Source organism: Epinephelus fuscoguttatus, linkage group LG3 (genome assembly GCF_011397635.1).
Source record: "Epinephelus fuscoguttatus linkage group LG3, E.fuscoguttatus.final_Chr_v1".
Taxonomy (NCBI): Eukaryota; Metazoa; Chordata; class Actinopteri; order Perciformes; family Serranidae; genus Epinephelus; species Epinephelus fuscoguttatus.
The window spans coordinates 24,071,667-24,089,014 of record NC_064754.1 but is presented as its reverse complement, the minus strand read 5'-3'; the positions used below and the strand labels follow the sequence as shown (position 1 = coordinate 24,089,014).

The window sequence follows — 17,348 nt, the reverse complement described above, 5'->3', positions numbered from 1 at the left end:
TCTTTTCTTCTGCGTTGTTGTCAGACATTAATGGACTGAAGGCATGCGGTTCACGTTGAATTGACTTCATTAATATTTCAGACTTGTTGATTAGGAAGTGAAAGAGACAGCCATCTAAATTATTGCATAGTGGTTCTAAGACTTCCTGATGTACGCTTGGCCATACATGAAAACAGCTTTCTTGTCTGACACCTAACTGTGTCTGCACTACTAACCTGATGGATAGTTGCCCCGTCACACAAAAACATCCTGGCAGAGAATCCATTCTGTCTTCGTCTTTTCTCTCTTCTTACATTTTGCCGTTTTGCAGACTTGTTACACAGCACATGTCCGCAAGAGGTGTTAGTATTCATAGCTGAAGCTGGTGCAGCCACACAGGCCTTGGCTGCAGCTTTACGCTGTGTATTAAAAAGAAAAGCAGTGGTTGTACTGTGGTGTTGGAGAGAGGTTCACAGATTGTTGTGAATCGCAGTGCTTTCATGCCTCGGTGTCGGACTCCAATTTCAAAAGAGCTTGTTTTTTTCTTGACTAAAAATCTTCCGTAAACTGTTGTTGCATATTCCTCTCTTCCCGTCCGTTCCTTTCATTATGACTTGGTGAATAAATGAGATACGTTTGGGCTGTTTCACTTTACAAACGTACGTTTCAAAGAAAAGCCTTTAGAGGAGTTGATTTTCTGCATTATCACACTGCAGTAGGTTTCTCTTTCTGTTGGACACAATAGACCAGGGAGCTTGCTTTTCATTGCTTTAAAGACTCGGTCCAACATAGTCGAGTTGGCATTCACCCAAGTGGTGATTACACGGCATATCAGTCACAGCATTTGCTGATCTGGACAGATCTAACCAAGGTCATCTGATAAGCACGGAGCACGATTTGGCTCTCCTTCACCCACGGACTAACATCTGGATGACAGGTTGTTGAGTTACAGCTGCGGCGGCTCCACATCGCTGGTGGCAGTCTGCGATGAGTCACATCACCAGCAGGCTCAACTGTTTTTTATGAAACCACCCTGCGCTCAGACCGACGTCACAGACGCGCAGTACATTGTCTGTGGCTTCTACAACGCTAATCCACCTCGGATTTGTTTGTTTACATTACTCATGAAGAAAAGATGAGGCTAAATCCGTTTCTGTTTGGGTGCTGTATTCAGAGCACAACCAAACTGTGGATTTCATCTCTTTGCTTCCTTTGCTCTCGAGAGAGAATCTCTCACTGGAGAGGAATGGCCAATTAAGTCTAGTCGACCATTTCGGGTGAAGTGGCTGTCGATGCCAGTGAAACTGTAAAGTAAAAAAATACAATGGGATTACCACCACCTGCATTTGTTTTTCCTCCGCTGTCAACATTCTTTATAGTCTCTGCCAGCGTATTTGAAGACTTGATTGCTACGTTTTCCTCGCCGTCAGTTTGTCCCCTTGAGATGCTGGCCTGTAAAGTGGCTATCAGTGATCTCAAGGTGTTACACAGTTTGCAGCAGCCCTCAGATAAGTTTCTCTCGAGGCTCCAAATCCACGTGCCAGCATCCATCCCTCCTGTCCTTCATATTGCAAATAATATCTGCTCCATAATCTTACTTTAAAGGGGATTTGTTTGACCTTGGTGCGCCTTTTACCTCTCACATTAATCCTCCAACTTCAAAGAAAGCTCAGGGTGCCCGTCCTCAGCTCAGCCGCTAACACCAGAACTTAGGTCTCACTCTGATTAGATCAATAAGAGATGGCAGCACAATGATCAACAGAGATGAAGAACTCTTGATGTTGGTCTTTAAATGGTCTCCTTTTGATGCCTCATGCCATTAGACTGATAGCATGTGTGATGCAGATGTGGGTTTCTTTTCTTACTTTCTCTGAAAAGATTTGATTTTGGGTCGTTTTCCATTCATCAGGAAAAAAGAGCAGTCCCTGCGATAATGACTTTGGTGGACGATTATAGATTACAAGGTTAAAGTGGCTCACGCTCTCGGAGATCAGCGGTTACTTCTGTCCTTTTCCTTCAGAGGAGAGATTTGAAATGCAGCTCCGGCGGATTGCAGTGCAGGTAGAGAATTTAAATTGATGGGACGGAAAAAGAAATTGGTCACAGCATAGACAAGTTGTGCCAGAGGTAGAGCAGCGTTAACACTTCTCCTCGGCCACTTGTGCCACTTCTCCTTGGAAACCTTGTGTTCAATTTAGAGCGATCAAAAAGATTCCCCCTGTGATGGGACAATGTGGGAAGAATCAAGTGGTGTTACATCACTTTGCGGCGTCTAAATGTTATCTCGTGTTTCCTCCACTCACAGTATTCCCAACACATCTCTAAATAGTGCAGCAGTTACAATGCTGACAAGATTGTAGCAGATGTTTCTATCAATGGTTTAATGAATCTGTCCAATATCCTTTCTTCTGTTCAAAATTTGTTTGTGAATCCTATTTTTTTTCAAACTGGCTGGGCATTTTAGGCACAGAAAGCAAAGAGTCCCATCATATTGACAGCATTATTTGCATGAATATTGATTAATATTAATGTGTTTCAACAAATAGTCATCAGCTCAGGTTTGCCAAAGCTTCAAGATATCTGCTAATGTTTCATCTTTGCTGCCAGCTTTGTCTTGCCCTTGATTTAGCTTGTTATATAAAACACAGTGAATTGAACCCTTGCTGTGAGGCAATCAGAATTATTATATGAGAACATTATATGTAAATGCCTCCACCTCTAAAAGCACTGGGCCGTTGCTTAGCGATCAGGTAAGACAATGGGGATTTGATTGTGGCTGAAAGTATTGCATCAGAGATTGAGCGAGCGCAAGATTAAGAGGAATCCGTTGGAGCTTGCATGTCAAGTTCACATTTGCGGTCTGGAGGTATTTTAAAAAGCTTGTTTTCCTGCTGAAGCAGCGGTTGCTCAGACGACACCTGAAGGCTTTCTGTCTTTACCTGACGGACCTTTGTCTCTGCACGTCCTCCAGCTTCAGTGAAAGATGTCAATCTTCTGCGCACAAACAGCCGCACACATCTCGCTGCCTCAAAGGTGGCTGCCTGGTGCTTAACAGAGCGGCGCATGTCCTTGGTGGTGCCTGTTGGCAGCAGTCTCAGCTGTCAGGCCAATCTAAGATGGCAGACCTGTGGACTGCTGTCATACCCAGGGAGCGGTGTCTTCTGCCAGATGCTTTGGCTTCTCCCAGTTTAGCGTCTCGAATGAACAGACGTTATAGATTGCTTATGGAGCTGTGAATTTAACCAGCAATATTGTGAATATGATCAGAGATTAAATTAATGAAAGCCATCTAGCATTTCTGTTTGGTTTGTGTAAATACACAACAGATGACGCCGTTTTTTGTGGAGTTTGTAGCCAACTAGTAAATCATACCCATGATGTCAAATCAGCAGCGGTAGAAATTAAAAGGGCAGTAACACATTGCCATCCTGATCCAGCTCTCAGAATACCTTTACACTTAATCATTTTGATTTATCCGCTCTGTTCCGCCAGCTGTTTCCTGTTAAACAAGCTGAGACCACGGTCAGATCTTGCAGTTGCAAGGGAAAGCATGCCAAGAGAAACTCTCGGTGGCTCAGTTGGCTAAAGTGTCCCAACAGAAAATAATGTAGGAAGCACCAGCAGAGAACTTTCCTACCCCAGGTTCATGTCTTTATCTATTGGGATGCTATTAAGTGGATAATTTTACATTGAAATGGCCACAGATCAGAGAGGAGAAACAGAAAAACTAAAATGTTGTGTTCCTTTTGGTTTAACGATTGATTAACTTAGCTTCAAGGGTATTTATTATATATCATCACTTTGTGTTGCTATGGTTGTTAAAAACTTGAAGGAAAACATCAGGTTTTTTCCAACTTGGTCCCCATTTTTTGTGTCTAAGTGACTAATGGGAGCCACACTTTTTGAAATTGGTCCAGAATTGAAAGAGTGTTGCAGCTGGCAGCAGTGAAACAGGCTGTAATGTAACCACACAGAGCAGGTGCCTGACAGGCTCAGATTGTTATTATTAGTGTCTGAGAACAATATGAAAAGGACACTACAGAGAAATAAGAACTTCTTCTTTATCCTCTCGCTTGTTCATGCTGTTTGTGTCCAGGTCTTGCTCAAGGAGAAGTCTCACTCTGAAATAGCCTGTTTGGACACTGCCAGCTGCAGCACTCTCTTTCTCAATACTGGACCAGTTTTAAAAAAGGTTGTTTCCCATGGGTCAATTAGATACAAAGACATGGGAAAATAAGATCCAGGTTGAAAAATACCAGAGTTCCCTTTTAGTTTGGGCTGTGTTAAATAGACTTCCTTCATTCAGCCAGGCAGAAACATGCATTTTTCATGGATGTGGTAGAAGTACAGCATCCAGGGACATGTGAGATCTTTCTCTTTCTCGTCCTTCTGTCTTCTTTCCTGTCAAACTGTGAAATCAATCACTACAAAAACGTGATTGGTCTTTTTAGCACACTGAAGGGAGATTCATCTGTAGCCTGAGTAATCTTTTAATCATGCAGCATGAGTCAATGATGGGATGACTTGGCCTGAGGTAGTTTACTTTAACCTCTGCACATCATTAGCTCCATTAGCTTTAGCCCTGTTGACCCTTATTTTCTGATATTTCCTGTTAAGGCCAAAGAAGGTGGCTTTTTCAACACTACAGTGTATAATCAGTCTTACATGGTGTAGAGCTCCGTGGCTACAACACTGGATACTCACGCTCTGTTTATTCTTTACAGGAATACAATGCAAATGTTTATGAAAAACCCTCGTGTTTGGAAAAAAAAAGGCTCATTAAAGGAATGCAAATCTTCTTTCACTCTCAGGGACAGCCTCGTTTTATGTTTGTTTCATAGACCGATAAAGACGCTTAAGCCCTTCATTTCAGGTATTCTCTCTTCCTACGCAGTGTTTGAGTAGGCTCTAATCACACACTGTGATTCTTGTTCTTGGAACCTCGACCACTGGCTCTCATTCACGAGAAAAACCTTGCATCCTTGAGAGTAGGAACACAATAAACGGCAGGCCTGTGTTGCAGAGGAAAAGCAAATATTTATCACAACTGCGGATTAAGACACAGCGGACAGTGGGAGCGTTGTAAATAATCCCGATAATGAACCACGACATTTCACAAATTGCCCACGAGGGTTTTAAATGCACGATAAATTGTAATTTAGCCAGATGTTTGTGCAGCTGCAGTGTTATTCTTCTCACTGCTGCATGAAGCGAAGAAGAAGGACCATGGTGATAAAAACAAGAGACTTTTAACACGGGAGTGAGGTTGATTGTCAGGTCATGCCACATTGGCCCTCAGTTAATGAAGTGATTCTCTTTATCGCAGGACAGAGAGGGGGGAAGACAGGCTGCAGAATCATCTTCCTCTTTTTCTCGCTGCAATAAAAACCTCTCGCCCCGCGCCACCATCCACTGCTCAGCGGCTTATCAGCTGCAGTCAGGGGGTCACATGTTGAACACTTCGACACGCTCCGCTCTGGACCTGACATAACCGCAGCATTGCCACCAACCCCATCCACAGTTCGCTCCTCTCCCCAAAGAATTTTAATTTAATGCATTTAGGATAATTAAATCGAGGCACAAATTGGAAGCTGTGGAGACGCAAATTCAATTGATCAGAAAGATTTCCATAACTGCTGTAATCAATAGCTAATCTACCATCCCTAATGAGGATGAATGGGCACATATTTTAATTGAAGACAGTTGTCAAAGCTTTTCTGCAAAGAGAATGAATTGTCTGCTTTTCCAACAGATAAGTAAAAGCAATTATAAAAGCCCAGGGAGAGATTTTGTCCCGGCACTGCAGCAGCAGGTATTCACCGACAGGGTTCTGCTTTCACCGAAAAGGTCACAGAAATTTCATTTTCCTTGTCTTTTTTTTCCCTGAAGATGACGGGAGGTCACAGTGGGAAAATGTGCAAATGTGATTTTTACGAGCTCTTAAACTCAGATGTGAAATATATGAATGAAATTACCCTGAATGTCTTTGAAACCAACTTTTCCAACATCTCAAGTCTGACTGTCAGCGGCAACGAGGAATATCCTGATCAAGACAACTCTTCCTCTTCTGTGATCTTTGCAGTGTCTGCGTACGTTGGTGGGCCACACAGGGGGCGTGTGGTCATCCCAGATGAGAGACAACATTATTATCAGCGGCTCCACTGATCGCACACTCAAGGTCTGGAACGCAGAGACAGGAGAATGTATCCACACCCTCTATGGGCATACCTCAACAGTGCGCTGCATGCACCTACATGAGAAAAGGTACGGCGCCATCTCATCATTAAGCTTTAAAAAGTGTCAAATGAAGCTTTTGTGTCCATCGACACCATAGTGCTTTTGATGTGAGGAAAATTTAATAACTTTTAACCAGAATTAAGACATATTTCTTATTCAAGCATTAAAGGTAAGTAGTATATATGTGGTCCCAAGCAGGGGTAGGTTTTATGTAGAAATATAGTCACTGTAGGGAATTAAGTTAAGACTATTTAATGACCTTAAAGGCCTAATATTTATAGAGTTGACTCCATGTACCCTATAATGTGTTGATAACAATCTCCAGTTCCAGCTTCTCAGCTTCTCTTATGTGACATTAAACTGAGTATCTTTGGGTTTAATACTCTTGGTCATTAAAAACAAGCAATTCTAAGATGTCACTCTAAGTTTCAGGAGAGTACGATGGCCATTATTCACAATTTTCTGCCAAATTAACCAAACAATTCAGTTATTTGAGAAACTAATGCGGGGGAAAAGAGAAAATGAAAATAATCCTCAGTTGCAGCCCTAAATAAATCTTATAAATGTGTTAATTAGTGAGCTTTACAAATGGTTGTTGCTGATCCAAAAGTTTATTTGTAAAAAAAAAAAAAAAAAAAAATTGAACAGTTAGTTTGATATTTGCCGCTTTTGTGCAGCAAATCAGTCGCTTCCAATAAACAACGAATGGAAGCAGGTTTTTGAGCATGTGTAGTGGGGCTGCACCGTAAAGCTCATTAAATAGCAAACTTTTCTGTCACTGGATTTGTCAAAAGCTTCATTAATCAACAGGCTCTATTGGTGATGAAGAAGCTGTTCCCCCTGGCTTTGTTACAGTGATTGGCTGAAGGAGTTTGTCTGTCACAGAGAGCGAAAAAGTCAAGCTCAAGTCCATGGGACCCATCACAAGTGGCTTTCACTGAGATATATATTGTGTATTGCTATGCAGAATAAAAAAATATTGAGATATGATTTGAAAGCAAATAATCATTTGGACTATCCCTTTAAGGCACCCATGCCCTCTGTTGTTATTATTAGAATCATTACGCCCGACCTAACGGCGATCTCACCGAGCAAAATGAGCATCCGAATAACACTGTAAGAGCACAGTATCTCCATGAAAGTGAGCATGTAGCCTCATAGTGATTAAATAGACCCTGCGAGCCGTCTTAAGTGAACTGCTGCTCACTCATTCACTTAGTATTACACTCAGGAGATTCAAAGTGCTCTTTTCGCCTTAGGGCCCACCAAGGTTTTTGTGTAACATTTGATTACTCACTCAGTGGAAATGCTGCGAGCTGCAGGCAGACAGTGAATAACATGTGGGTGATTTCCATCTCTGTAGCGCCATGAGGCATTTTATAAATAAAGAGTATGTGTATTTACCGCAAGGGTGTTTTTTTTAATGGAAATGATTTTATTATATGGAGGAATGTCTGTCTCAGTGTTTACTGAAGTGTCAGGATCTGATGGAAATTAAGGAAAGCGGTGTCGATCAGTGACCTGATTTTAATATGTTTATCCCCAGTGTCTCATTCTTAAATAATATCCTGGTACAAACTGTTCTTACTGTAATAATCCTGAAAAAGAAATGTAAAACTTGAGTAACAGTTTTACCTAAAGGCAGTTTCCCTCTCTATAACCTATAATATCGCTTTTCTTTTCCACGCTGGGTGAAGACACTGCCGGAGGGCGGCGGTTTGAGTTAAATAGGTGTTTTTGTACTTTCAAGTACGAACATGAATATTACGCTGTAGGTTACTCGATGTCAGAGGAGTGAAAGGAAATGTTCATACCTGTCTCATTATTCTGTCAGTGCAGCTGCCACAGTATGAATAAATGTGTTGTGCAGCCTATTGAATTTAATCTTACAGACTCGGTAACTTGAGGGAGACATTCCTCCTGGTGGGACAGTAAAGCTCAACATAAAGACTCCACTATTTGTTTCGCAACCAGATTCATACATTCGACCCTGACTGTGTCTTGAAAATTGATGTTTCACCACGTGTACCTGACTGGTGTCTGTCTGGTTCTCTCTCAGGGTGGTCAGTGGCTCTCGTGACGCCACACTGCGCGTCTGGGACATTGAGACAGGTCAGTGTTTACACGTCCTCATGGGCCACGTGGCGGCGGTGCGCTGCGTCCAGTATGATGGGCGGCGGGTGGTCAGCGGTGCCTATGACTTCATGGTCAAAGTGTGGGACCCCGAGACGGAGACCTGCCTCCACACGCTGCAGGGCCACACCAACAGAGTGTATTCATTACAGGTGAGCAGCTTCATACTGATCAACAGGCTCCCATCAAATTTAAATTCCATCTGCATAAAGAAATACAGCAGGATTTTAATTTTATTATTATAAGTCCTTCCTAAATTCTTAGAACTGTTAGCTGGATTTGATTTTTTTTTTCCCCCCTTACTCTTTAATCTAAAAATGTTTGCATCTAATTTTTTCAGTTAGTCAAGTCAGTAACCGTTACACGTATCAGATACTGGGTGTAAATGTTGAGTGACAGCTAATCTCAAGTGTTGTAATTTAATTATATTTCGACTGAACCTATGAAAGGTTGGTGCATTTTGGTTGAGTTTTCTGTAAACTGTTTGATTCTAGGACTATAAACCATATCAATATGTCCACACTGAAAATACCAGCATCCTGTTTGTGTTATCTGCAGTGCCTCTCCTTGTGTTCAGTGTCACAAAAAGCCATAAATAAGTCAATCTTTATCTTACTTTCTCATGTTTTTACTGTTTTTTTTTTTTGTTTGTTTTGTTTTTTTTTAACATATTTTAATGTATCCTCTCCAAACGTGTGTGTTTGTGTGTCTGTGTGGGTGTCTATGTTAAAGATCCATCCCCCTGTGTCCTCTAAGATGTCCTCTCACCCACTCTGTGTGATTACGGTGCACTTTTAGCCGGTGCCATCACCCTCAGAGAGGAGGCTGTTTGCTGCACTGATAGATTGGTTTTTGTAGCACGTTGCATCATTAGGCTTTCTAAAGCGTTGCTGCTCTACTGTTGGACGTGTGAACACGAAGCAAAGTTTCATAGATCAATAAAATTCATTCATTTCAATGAGTTTAATCTTAAGTTTGTTAATAGAAACAAAGTATGCCGCGTAGGTGTCAAGTGCGACTGCATCAGCTGCAAATGAAGGTGAAGGTTACTGTTATCTCGGAGTGGCAGCTTGATATTCAGCCAGTTTGAAATGAATTTCATCAACAGTCAGAATGAAAGAAAGTGTCGAAGCTGAACTTTTGCCCTCCTCTGTCTTCTAGTTTGATGGGATCCATGTGGTGAGCGGCTCATTGGACACGTCTATAAGGGTTTGGGACGTGGAGACGGGCAACTGCATCCACACGCTAACGGGGCATCAGTCCCTAACCAGCGGCATGGAGCTCAAAGACAACATCCTGGTCTCAGGCAACGCAGACTCCACTGTCAAGATCTGGGACATCAAGACGGGCCAGTGCCTGCAAACACTGCAAGGTGAGTCTGTCATCCCAGCTGGCTGTCATAGCTAGTCTGTGTTGAAGTCAAAACGTAGCTAGAGTTAAGGTAAAACTTTTTTTTAAGTCACTCCTTAACTGTTGTCACGGTGGAAAGGTTGGACAAATGGAAGGTTTCTCTAATATAACAGAAAAAGTTAGAAGCAGGAGCTCATTATCCAGGACATTTATGATGAAACCTGACATGAATATGTGATGTATATTTCCTGTTACTTGGAACAGACGAGTGCAAATTTGTTGCATTCACTTGTGATGGGAATTGCTGCTGTTTAGGTGTTTACCTCAGACATATTTGTTCAGTCGAAATAACATTGAAGCACAATTTGAATTATTAATGAGTTATGTGCAAATACGTATTGTATCATGTTAGCTAGTTGAAATCGAGTCATCTGCAACGAGGAGTGTGTGAAAACTAGTTAGCAAGGGAGCAGATATGTCTCAATCAGTTAGCTAATAACACTAGTAATTAATAAATGGTGAAAAGGCTGAAAGTAAAGGATAAATTGTTAAAGTATAAACAGATTCTCCTCCCCCTAGCATTTCCAAGTGGTATTATTGTTGGCGCCGCTGCTGCGAAGACAAACTGCTTTCCATTTCCCCCAGAACCCAGTAACTACTGCAGTATCCACAGTTACTTTAGTTACTCCACCGTCTGACATTTGTGTGACTGGGGATAGTAAAGACCTTCCACTGATACTCTTTGGTAACTGAGGATCATTACAGATAGCTAGCAGGGGAAAACAAAAGTGCTGTCCACTTTCTGTGTTGGTTTTGCAATACGCACTTAATTTGTGCCGTAAATTGAGCCTTGGCTTTCCCGGGAGATCGTACCCGGTGGCAGAAAGATTGCAAAGTTGAAGCGAGGCTCATAGGGAACCAATCTAAATGCAGATCAGTGCATCAACATTTACTTCATAAAGATAAGATGAAGCAAAAACACATGTCTATTTCCACTTTAATAATCCAGCTCCTGCCACTCCAGGTGATAGCAGTATGATTGTAAGCTTGACCAAACCAACCTTTAAACATCGACAGTTCAAATGTATGAAAAAGTACATTGTAACCATGATATTGTGATGATAATAGTGTTGAATATCATCCAGTTTAAAATCAAACCCATTGACTACATATGTAACAAGACAGGTGGTGTCGATGGAGGGGTTCTTGAGCTCATTGGACCAAAGAGGTTTGGAGCTTCTGTCATACGTTTCCTTTTTAGTCTGTTAGGTTACTTAATTTCTGTCACCAGTTGGTTGCATCTTCCTGCACTGAAAGATGCACCACAGTAGATGAAACTGTACTGTACAAAAGTAGTGAGTTTATGCAACAGGCTGCAGAAACATTCAGACATAGGCATAGATTTCAAGAGGGATGCCAGGAACAAGTCCCCTCGTTATTTAGAATGTGCATGTATCCCCTTCGATAACCCAATAAAAACATGAGGGCATTTATGGTGATAAAATTGGTCCAGAAAATGCAAAAATTGATAGGAAAGGAATAGGAAATTGAGTGTTTGATGCTCAAAATTTCCAACGGAAACCCTTGTTTCCTGTGTTGTTCCTCTCCCCCCCCCGGTGTTGAACCAAACCTGTGCCCTCAAATAATAATAAACTATAAACATGTAAACATGTAACGTAAACGTAGAAAAATGGCGGTGACAGCCTTGAACAACAACAAAAAGCCCACAAGACGGAACTTAGCCTGAAACTGACAGCCCAATTAAAACGGAGACTATAAATGACCTGTTTGTCTGTGTGTGGCAGTACGGAGCCAACACCTTGTGGGCCTGCTGGTCCTGATTACACTCTCATTTCCTTTGTGTCTGTTTGAATAGTTCAGACTCCATTAGCAGCAGCGGCACTACTGGTGCCTCACAGGAAGTGGGAAATCCTTTACTGAATAGCAGCAGCATCCACCAGCGCCCCCACCCCTAAATGCCCTCATTAGCAAACTACAACCCTGCATGCCGGTCCCACAAACACCAACACACACACCCGTTGAACAAAGGGATGGCCCAGCGAGAGTCTGAAGAGAGAGAAGGGGTTTAAGACCGACCGGGGGGAGGGTGTGTGTGTGTGTGTCTTGTGAAGAGCGGGTGACTACAGTGAAGAGATGAAGGCCGGGGGACTTTGTAGGTCATATAATTAGGTCAGCGGACAATTTCTGCTATTCATTAGTGTGTTTTGATAAGACAATAGGCCGACAACAAGGATGTCAGTGTCAGCTGAGGAGAGTATAGGTAATGATGGAGCAGGCTTTGTCGTGGTAATGCAGAGACGGAAGGGAGGAGTGAGGCAGGCATGTTGGGGGTTGGTGCAGAGCAGTGTTGTATACTCGGGTAAATAACAGCCGTTTGAACTAACTGGAGACAGAAATATGCAAACGCTTGTTGATAGGGAGAATTCAACAAATCTTCTCCACAAATGGATAGTGAAAGCAGAAAGAAATAGAACGTGTCTGAATGAAATAGCTGCTATAGCAACATCCTGGTAGAGGAAAAAAAAAGCAGTTCATTTGCCAGCACTTGATTCTCCGCTTGTTTGTGCTTTGTGTCACCCTAATTGATTTAATTAAGATATCATTTTCAAGCCCTTAGGGAAATCTTAAGTCACTGCACGCGTACAGTCACAAATAAAGTCACCTCAACGAAGGCAGTAACAGCCGCCATCTTCACTTAAAGTGTGGCCTCCTGCCAGCTGCCAGCACACAAACACACAGCAGACGGAGGTGTAGCTGGAGCTGCTTCGCTTCTGTGACAGTGACAGGCTGGAGTCCTAAAACCTGCCTACAGTAGGAAGACTTTACTACACTGTCACAACTGCTCCAGGGATTAAAAAAAAAAGATGAATTCTGCCTTTGTCTCAGAGGTTTTGTTTTGAGGTCTTTATTCTGGATCGAACTCTCTACCCACTGCATAACTATTTTTGACACATGGCTGTTTCGGACTAAATTATACCAGAAACTACAAAGGTCCAGAACAGTGGAGGTGGAAGGCCTCTCATCTTGTGATCAATTTCCTTAGAAGATGGCAGCCTAAACAATTGGAAATGGCATTTCTTTTCTGAAAGAGAGCTGCAATGATCAGTCGATTAGTATTAAACGAATCGTCTTATCTGACAATTGATTAATTGGTTTAGTAATTGTTTAAGAAAAAGCTAAAACTCTCTGATTCCAATTTCTTAAATGTGAATATTTTCGGGTTCTTCACTCCTCTATGACGGTACGCTGAATATCTGTGGGTCGTGGGCAAAACAAGACATTTAAGGACGCCATCTTCGGCTTTGGAAAACATGGATCAGCATTTTTCACTATTTTCCGAAATTTTCCAATCTAAACAGCTCATCAAAATAATCGTCAGATTCATCGTTAGCTGCAGCCCTGCTGTTAAATGGCGCTCATTTTCCTTGAATGTTAATGTTTTGGTTAATAAAACTGTATACATTTTTTAAGAAAGGGGGGTGGTCCTTATTTCAAACATGGTGGAGTACCTCTGCTTGAAAGCACTGCGAAAAACTCTGCGGGAGCTAAATCAGGAACTTTAAAGTCCCCTCCTGCGCACATCATTTAGGTCACATTTGAAGAACGGTAAAAGTAAGGTAAACCTGCTGATTTTGTGACACAGTTTATCGCACACAAGTCAACAACACATGCTACAGTCTGAATTGCATATTTTTTTTAACTTCAAGTATGTGCTGTTGGATGAAGTATGCATACAACTGAGATGTACTACCTCGTCATAATGTTGTGCCTTGAACTTTGACGGTCTTGGTGGTGTTTCTGTCGCATTCCTGAGAGTGAAATTTTAAGCAAAAAGAAAAAGTATGCGATTTGGAAGGCAGCACATCCTGACATTATCACTTATTGTAACTTTGTAGATACAACAAAATGCCATTTGCCGAGCTCACTTGAGATGAAGGTCAACCTGGAGAGATCTGCTGTTGGTCATCTTTATGATCATCTTGTGGTTTCTGTCAGCTGTCAGTGAGCTGTCACCTGTTTGCAACATTGTTGATGTGACGAATCCTCAGCTGTGCAGAGGATTGTGGGTCACGATAGCCAGAAAAGCATGTTGACTTGCGCACTGCAAACTGCGACTGGATGCAGTTGGACATCCTGGTGTTTTTGGCATGTGACATGCTATGTATTGGGGCCAACCGAATCTTTTTTCTGGCATACTAATAGTATGGTAGTATGAATATTGGAACGCAGCTGTGGTCATGTTGTTCTTGTTTTGTTTTTTTATTGATGCTTCAGTGCATGTTAGAAGAGAGATGAGCAGAAGCAGAAATGGACGCTTAAGTGTTTTCTTGTGTTTTTTCTGACTTAGTGAGTCAACAAAGTCAAACATTAAGTTAAGTTTTCCATCTACAAGCAATTCCCATTTCAAGTCCTGACTTTGATGACATGGGCAGCCAATAAATGTTGTACGAAAGTTGAGTAATTGAAGTCATTTTTGCACATAAAAAACTCCTCAGTGAATATCAGGGCAAAAACCATAGAAGATGCAGTATGATCAAACACTGCACAGTAACAGTGGATTCACATTTTTGTAGGGAGAGAAATGAATTCTCCTCTTTTCACAAAAGTTGTAGCAGCCTTGAGGCATCAGTGACATGAAGCACTACTAACACTGCCCCTGATATTTCCAAAAAGTTCTACCCCTGGAGCAGGGACTTTACGTCTGAGGAGCTAAATTTAGACCGTGGTTCCTCTCGGAGGTGAAGTCTTTCTTTCCGTCCCTCTAACCGTCTGCCTCTTTGTGTTTTCAGGTCCCCACAAGCACCAGAGCGCCGTGACGTGCCTCCAGTTCAACAAGAACTTTGTCATCACCAGCTCGGACGATGGCACAGTTAAACTGTGGGACCTGAAGACGGGCGAGTTCATCCGAAACCTGGTGACTCTGGAGAGCGGCGGCAGCGGCGGTGTGGTGTGGCGCATCCGGGCCTCCAACACCAAGCTGGTGTGCGCGGTGGGCAGCCGCAACGGCACAGAGGAGACCAAGCTGCTGGTGCTGGACTTTGACGTGGACATGAAGTGAGAAGGGACGCGGTGGGGAAGGACGAAGAGCGAACCGCGGAGAGGAAGGAATAGAGAGGGAATGGGAGATGAGGCACCTGGAAAACCGAAGGGCCAAAGCCCAGAACTCTTCACCCAAAATCTACAACCACCACCACTGACAGTGGGCTGTCCTGTCCTCTACCATTATCTTCCCCGTCCCCCTTTGGGCAAATGTTACTGACAGAGCCACAGACCCTCACACGTGTTCAGCCCCTGCTTTCGACCCCCCGCCACCAGTACAAGGTGGAGTCGGAGGGGATCGGGCTGGAAACGGGGCGGCGGGGCGCGACCGGTCTGTCCCTCGATTGGAGAAAGAAGAGAGGAAGAAAGGAATGACTGATGAAGACTGAACTCTTTTGAAGTGACTCTCAACCCTTTCGGTTTGGGGTCCGCTTCGCACAGAGACTTGGTTTCGCTCAAGCCTGACAGATTTTGAGATGTACAGAGATATATTATTTTTTAAAGACCCCCCCACACACACACCCCTCCCCCTCCCATCAGTGCGCGCCCACACACACATTCACTCAAACGGCCAACCAGAACGTGGAAAGCATTGACTGTAGGGAGAGATTGAGGACGGTGGGAGACACTTAAAGGTGAATTTCCACACACACATACACACACACAGTTACACCTAAAGAGCTGCTTGTTGTAGAGGAGAGAAAGCGATTGGAGGGTTCAGCCTGTAATCAGGCTCGTTTCTTGTCACTCCATTTCCGTTCTTACTGTTCTCCACTCGGTTTCTGTAGTTTGATTTCTTTATGATATCGCACACAAACACAACTGTGAATTTCAATACGTTCTTGGTTTATCATATGAAAGGGGTTTCTCTCATGTTTTTTTTTTTTTTTTTTCCTTTCTTTGCGGTTGCCAACAGCAACAAATCCCAGTATTAGAAACCTCCTCTGTTTAGGTTTGCTGTCATTATGTCACAAAGGTTTTTTTTCTTTCTTTCTTCGTCTTTTTATTTGAGTTGTTTGTTCTTCCTTTCTGTTCTCTACATACCTGGGTTTGGAGCTCCGTCTCCACATAAACATCAATGCTGTCCAGAATTTTTCAGAGTCTAGCTGGGGTGGTTTCCTCAATGCCAGTGCTGTGACGAGAGGAAGTAAAGCTCTAAGCGCTGTGGATTAACGCCCCTGAACCCCCCAGCCCCTTCCCCTCTACTGTTTTCTCCCAGTGGCCAAACTGTATTTATGCTGCTAGATGAACGGAAAAAAGAGAGAGATGGAACTTTTACTTGCTGTGACGTTTTAGTCCCAGGCAAAATTCCAAATTGAACTCTATATGTTTGGACTTAAAGAAACAAAAGATCACAAAAGAAAACATCCGACATTTTTGTTTTGTTTTGTTTGTTTTTGCCACTGAAACTTGAGCCAAACGTGCCTCTACGAGGCTGAGAGGAGGGAGCGTGTCCGACAGATACTGACGGGATCGCCTGCAGAGAGGAAACAAGGGGATGTACACTGTTGGCGTGCGTGTGTGTGCGTGCATGAGTGCGTGTGTTAGCGTGTTAATGGGCAACTTGTAAACACATTCCTTGGGACAACGCTCTTTCAGCCTGTTCTTTGGGGAAATGTACAAATGCTGTGTGGACTGGCAAAGAAAAAAAACTAGCAGACGTTATCATTTTAACACGTGAATGAGAGAACTGTCCGTATCCGTGTGTGATTGTTGTTCCATTCAAAGATGTCTGAAGCAACAGAGGAGACCATCACAAGCATCAACTGACAGGTCGAGCTGCCAGGAGTCTTAGTGTTACATGTGTTGCAGTTAAAATCACCGGGGCGGCTGCTCTGCAGCGGCCGCAGCCTCGAGGATTGTCAGTGGGAAAAATAAAAACACAAAAGGCAACAAACGTGAACAGAAACATTGTAGCCAAACGAAAAATCGTCTCAATCTCCAAGAGTCACAACTCAAGCTGAACTGTGAAAGTGGTATAACACTGTATATTAAAAAAGAAAAAAAGAAAACAATCTTGCTCTATCTCCTCTCGTTGTTTTCTCCCTCTGTTTTAATTTATGATCTGGTTTGAGAAATCAGATTTGTTGCAGGTGTTTTATTTTTTCAGTTCATGTAAACTGCCTGGCAAAAAAGAAAACAGACAGAAAAAAACCTTAAAGGGATTGTGTATTGTTTGATTCACTTAGAATTTTATTTTCTTATAACTTAAGTGCAATAAAATGTGGGTTTTTCTTTTTTCATTTCAAGCATATCAGTTGTCTGTTTTTGTTACCTGTGTGAAGGCATCTTATATGTTCAATAAAGCAAATTATTTGGTTAATTACATCCACGAGGGAATACTTTAAACATGTATCGCAGTGCAGCTTTGTAGTACAAAATCTATCTAGCTAACCTCTTATATGACGGACCTTCATTGTAGCAAAACTAGCTAGCTGTTAGCAGGTTAGATTCTCCGTATTCATAAGGAGCTCCCTTCAGTTGCAGTTCTACTTGACTCACTGCTAGAAAGGAGTTTTATTTTACTTTATAGATCACACATTTTCAATTTTCTCCAGCAGGTTTGTCAACTCACGTTTATTTAAATC

General features: G+C 42.5%; 1 protein-coding gene across 4 annotated transcripts in view; it reads left to right on the top strand.

Moving 5' to 3' along the window:
* The window catches only part of fbxw7 (F-box and WD repeat domain containing 7), a 162,471-nt gene extending 145,468 nt beyond the window's left edge, over positions 1-17,003 (top strand). For all 4 annotated transcript variants that reach the window (XM_049571245.1, XM_049571244.1, XM_049571246.1 and 1 more), the window contains 4 exons: positions 6,062-6,243; positions 8,276-8,501; positions 9,511-9,721; positions 14,511-17,003. In XM_049571245.1, coding sequence (XP_049427202.1) covers positions 6,062-6,243; positions 8,276-8,501; positions 9,511-9,721; positions 14,511-14,779 — 888 coding nt within the window. In that variant the 3' untranslated portion in view covers positions 14,780-17,003. The remainder of the gene's footprint in view (positions 1-6,061; positions 6,244-8,275; positions 8,502-9,510; positions 9,722-14,510) is intronic.
* Positions 17,004-17,348: the final 345 nt, after the last annotated feature.